The 14,560-nt window shown below is 44.6% G+C and overlaps 1 protein-coding gene across 3 annotated transcripts in view; it reads left to right on the top strand.

Moving 5' to 3' along the window:
• pcca (propionyl-CoA carboxylase subunit alpha) overlaps positions 1 to 14,560 on the top strand; it is a 451,487-nt gene that overhangs the window by 143,033 nt on the left and 293,894 nt on the right. For all 3 annotated transcript variants that reach the window (XM_072476058.1, XM_072476057.1, XM_072476056.1), the window contains one exon: positions 13,931 to 14,062. In XM_072476058.1, coding sequence (XP_072332159.1) covers positions 13,931 to 14,062 — 132 coding nt within the window. The remainder of the gene's footprint in view (positions 1 to 13,930; positions 14,063 to 14,560) is intronic.

Genomic DNA, 14,560 nt, shown 5'->3' with positions numbered 1-14,560 from the left:
TAGTCTGCAGGTACATCAGGCCATTAGGAAGGCTAATAGAATGTTAACATACATTGTGATGGGAAAAGTAGGGAGCTTATGCTTCAGTTGTACAGGGCACTAGTGAGGCCACATTTGGAGTGGTGTGCACAGATTTGATCACCTTATTTGAGGAAGGATTTAAATCGTCTGAAAGCAGTTCAGAGAAGGCTCACCAGACATAATAGCAGGAACGGATGGGTTGCCTTACGGGGAAAGGTAAGACTAGACTTGTATCCGCTGGAGTTTAGAAGAGTAAGAGGTGACTTGATTGACACATGACAAGGTGGATATGGAGAGGATGTTTGCTCCTGTGGGAGAATCACTGATTAAAAATAAGGGGAGGTCCATTTAAAGCAGAGATGAGGAGAAATCTTTTCACTCAGATGACTGAGAGTCTTTGGAACTCTTCCTGAAAAGGCGGTGGAAGCAGAGTCTTTGAATATTTTTAAGGCAGAGGTGGATAGATTCTTGGTAAAAAAAAAGGGAGTGATTCAGGAGCAGACAGAGAGCAGATTTGAGATTACTATCAGATCAGCCATGATCTTATTGAATGGCAGAGGAGGCTCGAGGGGCTGAATGGCCTCCTCCTGCTCGTTTGTATGTCCGTATGTTGTAACTTGTTTTATCTTTCTGAATTTGTATACAAAGTTTACCTTTATTTGGTCAAAACCTGTGGAATCTTAGAATCCCTACAGTGCAAAGGGGATGCCATTCGGTTCGATCTCAAACTTCCTCTACTTTGGGGCAGCACGGTGGCACAGTGGGTTAGCACTGCTGCCTCACGGCGGCGAGGTCCCGGGTTCGATCCCGGCTCTGGGCCACTGTCCATGTGGAGTTTGCACATTCTCCCCGTGTTTGCGTGGGTTTCGCCCCCACAACCCAAAAAAGATGTGCAGGCTAGGTGGATTGGCCACGCTAAATTGCCTCTTAATTGGAAAACATGAATTGGGTACTCTAAATTTATTTTTTTGAAACTTCCTCTACTTTAAACAAAGGACGGGACAGCAACATGTCATTGACCACATCATCTGTGTGAGGGATAAATGTAGGCCAATGCTGGTCAGTGTTAAATAGTGGGAAACGAATTGAAGGCAAGCGTATAGAGAGATGTAAAACTGTGTTCTGTTTCACTGTCGCCTATTTACACAATTGTAAATCAGCATTGCTCCCATTGTCGTTCACAATTGACAGATTTATCAATTATTTTTGAAGAGGAAGAAAAACACAAGTGGATTTTCAATCAGCCAGCTATCACTTCCCAAAAAGCTATTACAATGCCCTCTCCCATGTGCTGCCAGCCCTTCACAGTGCACAGGGAACCTGTTTCCTTCATTCCATCCCACCTTCCAAATTCCTACCCTCCTACCTCACTCAAGAGGAGTTTCTCCTCCGTGAGCTCTCCATCCACGCTGATTTACTTCTCCCAACCTTCCTTGATCGTGGCAGGTGACCAAATGCTTGGTTCAAGACGTGGGTCTTCAAGAGCGCCTCAAAGGAGGAGAGAGAGAGGTAGCGAGACAAAGGGGGTTTAGGAAGGGAATTCCGGATCTTGGAGCTGAGGCAGCTGAAGACAGAATCACCGTAGGACAGAGTGATGGAAATCTGCAGGAGGCCAAAATTGGAGAGGCATAGAAATCTGGGATGGTTGTAGGTCTGGAACAGATTGCGCTACTTTTCTGTCTGTACCCCACAACCGTTGGCTCCCCTGTAGGTCAAAAATATGTCTGTCTCAACCTTGAATACATTCAGTGATTCAGCCTCCACTGCTCTTTGTGGAAGAGAATTGCAAAGACCTGCGAGACCGTGTTGGGTAAATCCCGCCTAGAATATCGGTATGAATATCTGGGTTTGAACCTGTTTCAAGTTGTTATAGGAGCTGAAGGAACACGTGCCTTTGTTTCTCATCTGCCACTATAAACGTTAAGAATGCCAAAAGAGTAACTCAATCTAAATACTTTTCTGATGGATTTCCACAAGGCAGGGCCTCCAGATGTGACTTATGACTTTATGTTCTCGGGACTGTAAAATGTGGCAACGTGAAGCACAAAGTCAGCACTGTCCAAAATAGTGTGGCTGCTGGCAAGCCCAAATACCCAAAGCTGCCTCCACTCCCCATCCACCGTTGCTAAGCAGTTTCACAAACAATGTCTTACTGGCCCCATGACTTCCCTGGTGATCTCTTTAAATCTGCTTTGAACGGGGGTGTTGCAAAAAAAAAAAAACACATAGTGTTTATATGCGGCTTGCTGTCTTTTTTTTGGCTGATATATCTGACCCCCCCACACGATCTTGAGTCCCACACTGGACAGGGTTGTGTAGTCGACTGTGGGCAGTTTCCCTGCCTGTCAGACTGATGACTAATTTCCTCAAAAATCTTTCATCTTGAATTTTATAGTTTCCAAGCCTTGTTGGGACCAGTAGGTTCCCATCTTACTCGCTAATGAGTGCAGATCAAAGGGGAAAACCATAAGCGTCACATTGTTTTAACGCCTCGGCTCCCAAAAAATGCAGCCATGCCAAGCATTATACACAAAATATCGCTAATTAGAATATATGTAAGTATATAGCCAGGAGGAAAGGCAGTTGCGCAGTTGTAATATGACAGGTAGGATCTGTTTTGGTGAGTTTTGTAAGCGAGTGTTGGCAGTCTGCCTACGTGGAGGGTTTTGATCAGAGTAAATGAGGAGAAATTGCTCCCGCAGGCATGGGAGTCGGTGAGCAGGGGGGGACGCAGATTTCAGATAATTGACAAAAGAACCAGAGGGGTGATGGGATTTTTTTTTTGCACAGTGAGTTGCTATGATCTGGGAGGCACTGCCTGAAACGGCGGTGGAAGTGAACCCTGGAATAACTTTCAAAAAGAAATGGGATACTTACTTGAAAAGGAAAGATTTGTGGGTCTCAGGGGATAGAGCATGGGGAGTGGGACTAATTGGATAAGAGGTAGCACTGGTGTGAAGGGCCGAATGGGCCCCTATTGTGTCGTACTGTTCTGTGGTATAACTACCTTGATCCTCCAGCACCGTAAGCTGGGTATTGCAGCTACATTGAGAATTTCTACCAACGGCTTGCATTTTAGTGGATTTATTAGATCATGAATTTCTGCTCAGTCCGACCGTCTGATTCATGTTCTCACACCTCCTGAACTGATTACTAATTCTATGTCTCTCAGTACCGTCTCTCAGTCTCTCCTACAGCCTGAAATGTGTCAGATTGGGCGGCACGGCAGCGCAGTGGTTAGCACCGCTGCCTCACGCCCCGAGGACCTTGGCTCGATCACTGTCCGTGTGGAGTTTGCACGTTCTCCCCGTGTCTGCGTGGGTCTCGCCCCCACAACCCAAGGATGTGCAGGGTAGGTGGATTGGCCACGTTAAATTGCCCCTTAATTGGAAATATTTTAAAAGATTTTTTTAAAAAAATGAAATATGTCAGAAACGGCCACTGAACATCAATAGCTGAAGTTAAAAGCAACATGGAATTACTTACTGGCACATTCGTGAGGTACTTTTCAGAAGCAAGTGAATACAATAAAACTTTTTTTTATTGCAATGAGCATGCAGATAAATCCATCCCCCAAATGCATAGCAAATATTTTCAAACATTCCTGATCAGGGTTTCTGTAAATCTGGGCTTTGCTTGGATGGCTTTAGAAATGACAAGAAAATGTTCACCACATGGTAGCTCATCCAGAAACCTGACTGTGGCAGAAAGATATATGCAGAGGATCAACCTACTTTCCCTAGCCGAAAGCTACTTGGCACAATCGTAACACTTTTGTGGCCCTGCTGGCTGGGGGCAGGAATCTGCCCTGATTTGGGATTGAGGCTGGAATCTAATAGTCAAAATGGAGATAATCACAATAATAATAATAATATTTATTCGTGCCACAAGTAGGTTTACATTAACATGCAATGAAATTACTGTGAGAATCCCCCAGTCGCCACATTCCGGCGCCTGTTCGGGTACACCGAGGGAGAATTCAGAATGTCCAAATTACCTAACAGCGCGTCTTCGGGACTTGTGGGAGGAAACCGGAGCGCCCGGAGGAAACCCACGCAGACACAGGGAGAACGCGCAGGCTCCGCACAGACAGTGACCCAAGCTGGGAATCGAACCAGGGACCCTGGAGCTGTGAAGCAACAGCGCTAACCACTCTGCTACCGTGCCACCCTTAGAATGGTGCAAGTATGAGGAAAGCTTGCAGCAAGTTGGCTACATCAGTTCAGTCACTTTTTTGCCCACCATGCTCTCCCATGTACTGGTGAAATTGCCTCTTCCTAACGATGGAAGTTGCGATAGCACCAATTGAATTTAAGTGAGGAACTCGGCCTAACCTTTGGGCAATAACTCGGTTTACTCTGAATTTTATTTCTATGTGCAGTTATACTCACGGTAACTGCAGGTTTTGAATATTAAGAGGAGTGGGGAGAGTTTTTCCTGGTGTCCCGGCCAATATTTATCCCTCAACCAACATCACTAGAACACATTATCTGGTCTGTGTCACATTGCAGATTGTGGGTGTTTGCTGTTTGTAAATTAGCTGCCGAGTTTCTTACACCACAACAGTGATAACACTTCAAAAGTTCTCTACTAGCTGTAAAGCACTTTGGGATGTCCTGAGGTTCTGAAAGGTGTTATGTAAACACAGGTTTTTAAAACAAAATTAAAACTCCAGGTTGTTCATTTAAAGCAGAATGTCATGAAGTGAGCTATAGTGACTGAATGGGAGTGACCTGAAGAGTTTGTGTACAAATTGAAACAGAAGATCTTGGGTAGTGTTACAAACCTGAATTAATTTGGTTTTGATTTCTTTGTGGGCTGCAATTCAAAGCTAACAGATGGAAATGCAGAGAAGGAACCAGTTTCTGTATCCTTCAGACCCCTGGGACTGCAGCCAGCGAGCAGAGATGTGCCTTGTTACTTGTCTGTTTAAGACTTGTTTTGTTAGTGCAATTCTCAACATCTTGAAGGGCTACTTAAAACTGCAGTGATGCAGTTCACTGCTTATTCCAATGTAGTGTGAAGCTGGCAAAAAGTTTTGGATTGAGTCAGAATTTCAGTATGTCTGTGTTTGGGTAATAAATGACATCTGCTTTTAATTAGCAGTTTATATCTATTCTAAATGAGTTGCATTTCAACAAGGCTGAGGATATTAAGACAAACAAGCTAAACAGAGACAGTTAATGAAGTGATGGTAACGGTTGTCCAGCACAGCTAGGCATATGGCAAGGTGTTAAAAGCTTGATTAATTATTTGGAGTCTACTGTCTGTGATGCCCTCTCTGTTGTTAGACTTAAAAATGCATTTTCAGGCTTGAATTTAGAATTACGCGCAAAGACCTGTTGTAATTAAATTTTGACTGGTTAAACTCTCAGTTCCATCCTTTCCTTGTGTCCATTTATTTGATCCGAAACGCAAGTATTTTCTCTGGGACCTGGAAGGGGGAACCACTGCTTGGGTCTGAAATGGAAATGGTTTTGTGATTTGCAAATAGAGCTAATTAGAACCATGGAATGACACAGCGCTGAAGGATGTTTTGAGGCCCTTTGTGCCTGTACGGGCACTTTGAAAGATATCATCATTTAGGCTGCTCTCTTGCTCTTTCCCCATTGCCTTGAAAGTCTTTCCCTTTTAAGTATTTATCCAATTCCCTTTTGAAAGTTACTGCTGAATCCTCTGCGCGTTCCAGATCACAGTGTCAGAAAATATTCTTCTTACCTCCCCCTTTGTGTATTAATATTAACAAAATATGCCCGTGATGCCGTGGGTAGTTTTCAAACTTGTACTCCAACACAATTTTAAAAGGTTTTGAGCCACACTTTCTGGAATACTGTGTGCAGTTTTGATCTCCTTATTTAAGGAAGGATGCGTTGGAGGAGTTTCAGAGGAGTTTTACGAGATTGATACCAAGATTAAATTAGCAGGTTTCCTTATGAAGAAAGGTTGGACCGACTGGAGTTATTTCTTCTGGAGTTTAGAAGAGTGAGGGGTAAATTGATTGAAGTTTAGGGGCGGCACATGGTTAGCACTGCTGCCTACGGCGCTGAGGGCCGGGTTCGAATCCTGGCCCTGGGTCACTGTCCGTGTGGAGTTTGCACATTCTCCCCGTGTCTGCGTGGGTTTCACCCCCACAACCCAAAGATGTGCAGGGTAGGTGGATTGGCCATGCTAAATTGCCCCTGAATTGGAAAGAAAATATAATCGGGTACTCTAAATTTATTTTTAAAAATTGATTGAAGTTTATAAGATCCTGACTGGTCTCAACAAGGTGGACATGGAAAGGATGTTTCCTCTTGAGGTTGAGACCAAAACTGGGGGCACTGTTTTAAAATTAGGGGTTGCCCTTTTAGGACAGAGGTGAGGAGAATTTCTTTCACTGCGTTGTATGACATCGGAACTCTCTGCCTCAAGGCAGTGGAGGGCAAGGGCAAAATCTCTAAGGCGGATCAATTCTTGTTCGGCAAGGGAATCAAAAGTAAATGAGAATGCGGAATTCGAAACACCAACAGAAAAGTTTGCAGCTGTGTACAATAGTTGAATAAGAGTACTATGTAAAAGAAATACATAGAATTTACAGCACAGAAGTAGATCATTCAGCCCAACATCTATGGTGGTCTTTATGTTTCACACAAGCTTCCCCATCCCTCTTCATCTAACCTCATCAGCAATACCTCCTTTTGTTTTTTATTTCTAGATTCCTCTTGAATGTCTCTGTGCTATTCACCTTAGCCACTCCCTGTGGTAGCGAGTTCCACATTCTCCCCGAAGAAGATACTCCTGAATGGATTTATCCATAGAATCCTTGCCGTGCAGAAGGAAGCTCTTCTGCCCATTGAGTCTGCACTGACCCTCCGAAAGGGAACTCTACATTGGCCCACTCCCTCGCTTTATCCCTGTAACCCCGTGCATTGATCATGGCCAATGCACCTAACCTGTACATCTTTGGACTGAGAGAGGAAACCAGAGCACCGGGAAGAAACCCACCCAGGCAAGAGACAAGATACAAACTCCACAGTCACCCACTGCCGGAATCGAACCCGGGTCCCGAGCCTGGTGAGGCAGCAGTGCTAACCACTGTGCCACCATGCCGTTTATGGTTATGGCCCCCAGTTCTGGCCTCCCACAAGAAGTGGAAATATCTTCTCTTGTATCTACCCTATAAAACATCTTTATAATTTTCAAGACTTCTATTAGGTTACTCCTCGGCTGTCTCTTTTCTTGAGAAATGAGCCTCAGCTTGTTCAGTCTTTCTCGATTAGTTATAACCTCACACTTCTGGTTTCTCCTTGTAAATCTTTTATTTCACCTTCTCCATTGACTCGATATCCTTTTTATAATATGGGGGCCAGAACTGTGCAAAAAAATATTGTAAGAGTCAGGATGACGTACTGGTTGGAATAATAACCCTTTCATCTCATGGACCGAGGGTTTGCAGCCAACTCAGATCAACGACATGAAGATCTGTCTCTTTTTGCTGACTGTAACTGCATCTTTGTAAAATGGAAGCGGCCCATTGGCCATATGTCCTGATCATAAAGAGGCATTCTCACTCCGAGATCGGACGGGTGGCTGGTGTTAAAAGTGGCAGTGTCATAGGATGAATGGCTCTTGTTGAAGTATTTCAGAGAAAACTGAGAGAATGGTCCGCTTTATGTCAGACACGGCTCTCCAATTGATGTCGCTGACCTTTTCAATGGCAGAGTTAGTAGCTGAACTTGTTCTTGTACAACGTCCCAACAGGGATCATCCACTAACCAGGATGGCAGGCCTGGCTGATGGTTTGCCCAGCAACGTTAAATCCAATTGTGTTGGTAACCAAGCACAAAAGACATCAAATTTTAAATGCAGAAGCAAATGTTTCAATCAAAAGATTCCGCTGCATATTTTTGCCTTCTTGAAAGAAATAACTTTTTATTCATACAACATTTTCATGACCTCACCATGTCCCATGAAAGCCAGTGAAATATTTTTTAAATGTGACCACTGTGGGAAACATGGCAGCCAGATCATGCACAAGATTCCACAAACATCCTTGGTGATGATGACTGAGGGATAAATGTACTTTGGGGCTGAACTCCTCTTTGTTAAGATTGTGGCAGCTGGATCTTTTACATCCCTCAGGAGGGCAAATGGGATCTTTGTTTACCATCGCATCCAAAAGACAGCACTTCCCTCCGTTCTGCACTGGGGGTGTCAGCCTAGATTCTTGTGTTCAGGTCTCCAGAGGGGGGGCGCACAACCTTTTGACTCAAAAGTCGAGAGTGCCACCCACTGAGGCACAACTAACACCACTGCGAACTCGTGACCTTTTGCCCAATGATGAGGCTTAGATCAGAGGCATCCGGTGGTAGACCCATTCCAAAGATTGGAGCTGCACTGGGAATGCTCCAACATTTCAGAGCTGGTGAATCCTGATGAAGGAGCTGCGCTCCGAAAGCTAGTGGTTTGAAGCAAACCTGTTGGACTTCAACCTGGTGTTGTAAGACCTCTTACTGTACCCACCCCAGTCCAACGCCGACATCCCACATCATATTTTGAGAGCTAGTGGACGACTTACTTTAAAAAAATAAAAAAAAAAATTTACCCAATTATTTTTTTTTCCAATTAAGGGGCAATTTAGCGTGGCCAATCCACCTAGCCTGCACATGTTTGGGTTGTGGGGGTGAGACCCACACAGACATGGGGAGAATGTGCAAACCCCACTCGGACAGTGACCCAGGGCCGAGATCAAACCTGGGACCTCGGAGCCGTGAGGCAGCAGTGCTAACCACTGCGCCACCGTGCCTCCCTATCGGACGACTTACTGCCTAGTTTTAACAACACTATGCCACTGGAGACAACCTCGTAATAAAATGGTGACATGAAACACTCTGGTTCCCCATTATGAGCCACAAGTGTCAATGGGTATTTGGAGGATTCAGTAATTGTTGCCATTTATTTTGCATATGCTTGATGTTTTTACTTTATCTTCTTGTAATCAGCACCAACATCCATTTCCCTTGTCCAATTGAATTTAATGAGGAAGGAGTTTGGATTAAACATCCACATTCCTCTTCCTTTGTACTGTCAATGATGTAGAACACTTGAATTTATGTTAACATGAGCCATTTTAGCTGGTTGTTTGAAACGGCTATTATGTTTGAGAAATGCTGGCAATAAAATTTGCAGCTGAAAAGACTCATTTCTGGTTTCTCATGTTTACTAAGCAAATCCACAGCTTTGCTACAAGCATGGCCCCAAGCTACCACACCATCAATGGAGCAAAAACTAGGGTTTTCTTTTTGCATTTGCCGCCCAATTTAGGACCTAATTCACCACCTGAAATTTCTTCTCCCTCCCTCCTTTCCACCTCTCCCAGAAAAGGGCAGTGGATTGCAAGAAGGAGCAAGTTTGCTAAGCTTTTTAATACCCCTGCCCCCTTCACTCATCAGGTGTGCTGATAGGAGTTTCTGCAATATTCTGATTGTCAGTGGTAAGAGAGTTATTGACAAAATCAGCGCAATAAACCTCTATTGATAAGCCTACATGAGGTGAGCTGAACCCCAGTGGATAAAAGCTTTGGGAACCATCAGTCCCACATTTTCTGTTCGGGGAACATAGGAACAGGAGGAAGCCATTGAGCCCCTTGAGCCTGTACCACCATTCAGCGACTAACTCCATATATCCCCCTTTGTTTCATATACCTTAATATCTTTTAAGAAAAAAGTTATCAATCTCTGGTTTAAAATTGATTGAGTGTGAATTTTCACGTGCAGAAGAATGTTCTAAACTTTAGCGTCCTTTGTGTGTACGACTGTTTCTTCATTTCACACCTAAAGGGCTGCCTCTTTGTTTTGAGGCTTTGCATCCTTGACCGATACTCCCCAATTAGTAGAAATAGGCCGAGATTCCCTGACCTTCCTGTAGGGCGATTCTCAGTGGCCCGCCATTGGCCTGTTCCTGCTGCTGTCATGGGATTTCCCATTGAATGCCTGGAAATCTGCGACGGGGGTGCGCCGTCGGTGGGACAGGAAGTTCTCGCCAGCATGAACAGCTGAAAGATCTCACCGATAGTTTCTTTCTATCTGCCCTGTAGCATACCTCAAGGTTCCTCAGGACCTCAGATTACTTATCCCAAAACATTAGTTCTGAAAGGAATCTATCGCACTGGTTTTCAAACAAGACAAATTGCTAATTATGGTCTTAAAAAGTTCGAGACTACTTCTCCTACCTTCATTCAACTCCACATACAAACTATACACAAGCCAATCATTTAAATGTGCGAAGAAGCGGAGATTGTGCCATTAATATAGTCCTGAGAAAAGTCAAGACTTGAATTATTAATAATAATAATAATAGCTTATTGTCACAAGTAGGCTTCAATGAAGTTACGGTGAAAAGCCCCTAGTCGCCACATTCCGGCGCCTGTTCGGGGAGGCCTGTACGGGAATTGAACCCGTGCTGCTGGCCTTGTTCTGCATTACAAGCCAGGTATTTAGCCCACTGTGCTAAACCAGCCCCTTGGCGCTGTTCATGATCGTTGGTTGTCTCAAAGTGCTTCACAGCTAGTGAGGTGATGTTTGAGGTGTAGTCACTGCTGAAATGTAGGAAATGTGGCAACAAATATCTGTTCAGCAAACTGCCTCACACAGCAGTGTTTTTCTCTGTGACGTATATTGAGGGGTGCATATTGGCCAGGGCACCAGGGAGAACTCCCCTGCTCTTTTTCAAAACTGTGCCGTACCATCTTTTACAACCAGACAGGTCCCCAGTTTAACATCTCATCTGAAAGACGCACCTCTGACAGTACTGCACTGGGAGCGTTGGCCTTGATTCTTGTGCCCAAGTCCTGCAGTGAGCCAGGAACCTTGTGATTCAGAGGCAAGCATGCTACCAACTGAGCAACATCTGACACAACTATGCCACTGTCCTGCACCAATGAGTTTGAGTCGGTAGCTTAGCCCTTGGTGCAATTGCTTTTTCAATACTGGAAGCGATGTTCTCGCTTGTATGTCTGGTTCATGTGGAGTTTTCATTCCCTCCCTCCTCGCCCCCGGATCTTCTCTAACTTGTTATAGATGGAAAAATCCCACTTTATGAACATTTCAATAGCGTTTCTCAAGCTTGGGCAACGCTGACCTTCTATTGGGTGTTGCATCGTGCAAAACTTTACATTTATATATCCTCAGGGCGTCCCCAAGGGCGTTGTACTATTTTGATGTGTAATCACTGTTGTTCTGTACGAACTGGGGTAGGGAATCTGCGTGCAGCAAGCTCCCACGAGGAGCAATGCGGCAATGGGCAGATAATCTGTTTTGTTGCGATTTCAGTTGAACATAGAACATAGAACATTACAGCGCAGTACAGGCCCTTCGGCCCTCAATGTTGCGTCAACCTGTGAAACCACTCTAAAGCCCATCTACACTATTCCCTTATCGTCCATATGTCTATCCAAAGACCATTTGAATGCCCTTAGTGTTGGCGAGTCCACTACTGTTGTAGGCAGGGCATTCCACGCCCTTACTACTCTCTGAGTAAAGAACCTACCTCTGACATCTGTCTTATATCTATCTCCCCTCAATTTAAAGCTATGTCCCCTCGTGCTAGACATCACCATCCGAGGAAGAAGGCTCTCACTGTCCACCCTATCCAATCCTCTGATCATCTTGTATGCCTCAATTAAGTCACCTCTTAACTTTCTTCTCTCTAACGAAAACAGCCTCAAGTCCCTCAGCCTTTCCTCATAAGATCTTCCCTCCATACCAGGCAACATTCTGGTAAATCTCCTCTGCACCCTTTCCAATGCTTCCACATCCTTCCTATAATGCGGCGACCAGAATTGCACGCAATACTCCAAATGCGGCCACACCAGAGTTTTGTACAGCTGCAACATGACATCACGGCTCCGAAACTCAATCCCTCTACCAATAAAAGCTAACACACCGTATGCCTTCTTAACAACCCTCTCAACCTGGGTGGCAACTTTCAGGGATCTATGTACATGGACACCGAGCTCTCTCTGCTCATCCACACTGCCAAGAATCTTACCATTAGCCCAGTACTCTGTCTTCCTGTTATTCCTTCCAAAATGAATCACCTCACACTTTTCTGCATTAAACTCCATTTGCCACCTCTCAGCCCAGCACTGCAGCTTATCTATGTCCCTCTGTAACTTGTAACATCCGTCTGCACTGTCCACAACTCCATCGACTTTAGTGTCATCTGCAAATTTACTCACCCATCCTTCTACGCCCTCCTCCAGGTCATTTATAAAAATGACAAACAGCAGTGGCCCCAAAACAGATTCTTGTGGTACACCACTAGAGGGACAGCTATTGGCCCAGGACACGGGCAAGTCCTCCTATTCTTCTTTGAACAGTGCCATGGTTTTTTTTATGGCCACCTGGTTTAACATCTTCCATGAAAGGTGACATCTCCGCCATTGCAGCGCTCCCTTGCTGTTGCCACTGGGAGTGTCAACCTGAATTGTGTGCTCAGGTCTTGGACAAACACAATCTGCTCAACCTTTTATCAAAGATGCAACCTTTCTGTTCATGGCATCACCCTTGTAATCCTTATTTGCCCATTTTCCAGTGCCTCAATATTCTTTTTTATGACATCAAGGTCACCATTTTGCCAAATCCCATTCACCTTTCACCCTTGTGCTCACTGACCAGCATTGGTCCAGCAACCCAGTCAAGCAACCCCTCGATTCAAAAAATATATAAAAATAAAATTCTCACCCTTGGTTCCAACTCCATTCATGGCCTCCAACACCTGAGACATCTGTGTTCCAATTGTGGCTTCTTGACCTCCCCCAATCCCGCCACCATTACCAGCTATGCCTTTAATTGCTTAGATCTAGAAACGTGGGCGGCACGGTGGCACAAGTGGTTAGCACGATTGCCTCACGGCGCTGAGGTCCCAGGTTCGATCTTGGCTCTGGGTCACTGTCCGTGTGGAGTTTGCACATTCTCCTCGTGTCTGCGTGGGTCTCACCCCCACAACCCAAACTATGTGCAGGGTAGGTGGATTGGCCACGCTAAATTGCCCCTTAATTGGAAAACATGAACTGGATACTCTAAATAAATAAAAAAAGATCTGAAACGCAGGAGGTTCCCTCCCTCAACCCCGCAGGCGCTCTCCTGCACTCTTCGGCTTTAAGACTCTTTAAAACCCACGTATTTAACCATGTTTTTGTTCAACTTTCATAACATCTCTATCTGGCTTGGTGTCAAATTTTGTCTGATAATGCTCCACTGAAGCACCTCAATGTTTTACAAGGCCATAGGTGCTATATAAATGCAAGTTGTTGGGGTACTTTTAAATGTGGTTTAACCAAGGTGCTCTTTAAGTTTATGATAAACCAGCAGTAATATACAGCTATTTTCTGGTATATTCAGTATTGTGCACCACATTTTATATTGGAACTGACGGTGATTACTCCGAGTACTGCAGTTACATCTCAGGTCGGCTCAGCTATTCTTTATAAGTTTCATTCCTTTAACCTCCTCTGAAAGGCACAGAGTTCTCCCTCACAGTATGAATTTCATGCTGTTACGGAGCCATTGCATGTATGATTCCTGTCACAGCCAAGTGATCTCTCTGAGGATTTGGGTGCATGCTGACCTCGAGGCTGGTTTATCAGGATTTGCTGACTTTTTCACCAGCCAAGTCGTTGGCATCTTTCATTGCATCGCGACACTGGGCAACATTACAGAGTTTACAGTGTTCTCATTTCGATAACAGCTGGGCACTTCTACCAGAACTAAAAGAAATACTGAAGTATAAAATAGGAACACTTGTGGGTTGAAGCACTGTGCTTTTTAATCATGATCATGATATTTTTCATCAATGTAAGTGTTGTGAAGCCCGTGCTAAGGCAAAATCTGTTACAATTATAATCTAAAAAGTTTAATGATCTCTGCAGACTGCTGAAGGTGTCACCTTCATTGGACCCGACACACACGCTATTCAAGCCATGGGCGACAAGATTGAAAGCAAATTAATAGCCAAGAAGGCGCAAGTCAGCACCATCCCTGGCTACGATGGAGTGGTCAAGGTGAGATACCTTCGATTTTGTCCGATTAATCGGCCATTTATACAGATCCGTGCAATTCTGTCATCAATTTGAAACGTGCTTTTTAGTTATTGAATGACGCAGGTGGAGACCATTCGACCCATCATGTCTGTGCTAGCTCTGCAAAAGAGTTATCCCAATTAGTCCCACTTTCCCTGTGGCCCGTCAGATTTTTCAAGTACCTTGCCGTTGAAAGTTACTGCTGAATCTGCTTCCACCACCGTTTCAGGCAGTGCATTCCAACGGCAGGTCGCTCTGCAAAATTATTTCTCCTCCTCTCCTTCCTGGTTTTCTTGCATCATAACTTTGAATGCTTCTATTCAATTTCTCCTTAACTTCCTTTGCTGTAGCCCAGCTTCTTTAATCTCTCCACCCGTGTACAAATTACTCAATGAAGAATTAACAATGCAGAAGGAGGCCATTCGGCCCATCGAGTCTGCACCGGCTCTTGGAAAGAGCACCCTACCCAAGTTCCACACC

This window comes from Scyliorhinus torazame, chromosome 15 (assembly GCF_047496885.1).
Source record: "Scyliorhinus torazame isolate Kashiwa2021f chromosome 15, sScyTor2.1, whole genome shotgun sequence".
Lineage (NCBI taxonomy): Eukaryota > Metazoa > Chordata > Chondrichthyes > Carcharhiniformes > Scyliorhinidae > Scyliorhinus > Scyliorhinus torazame.
The sequence above is the reverse complement of the archived record's forward strand: the minus strand, read 5'-3'. Positions and strand labels throughout refer to the sequence as shown.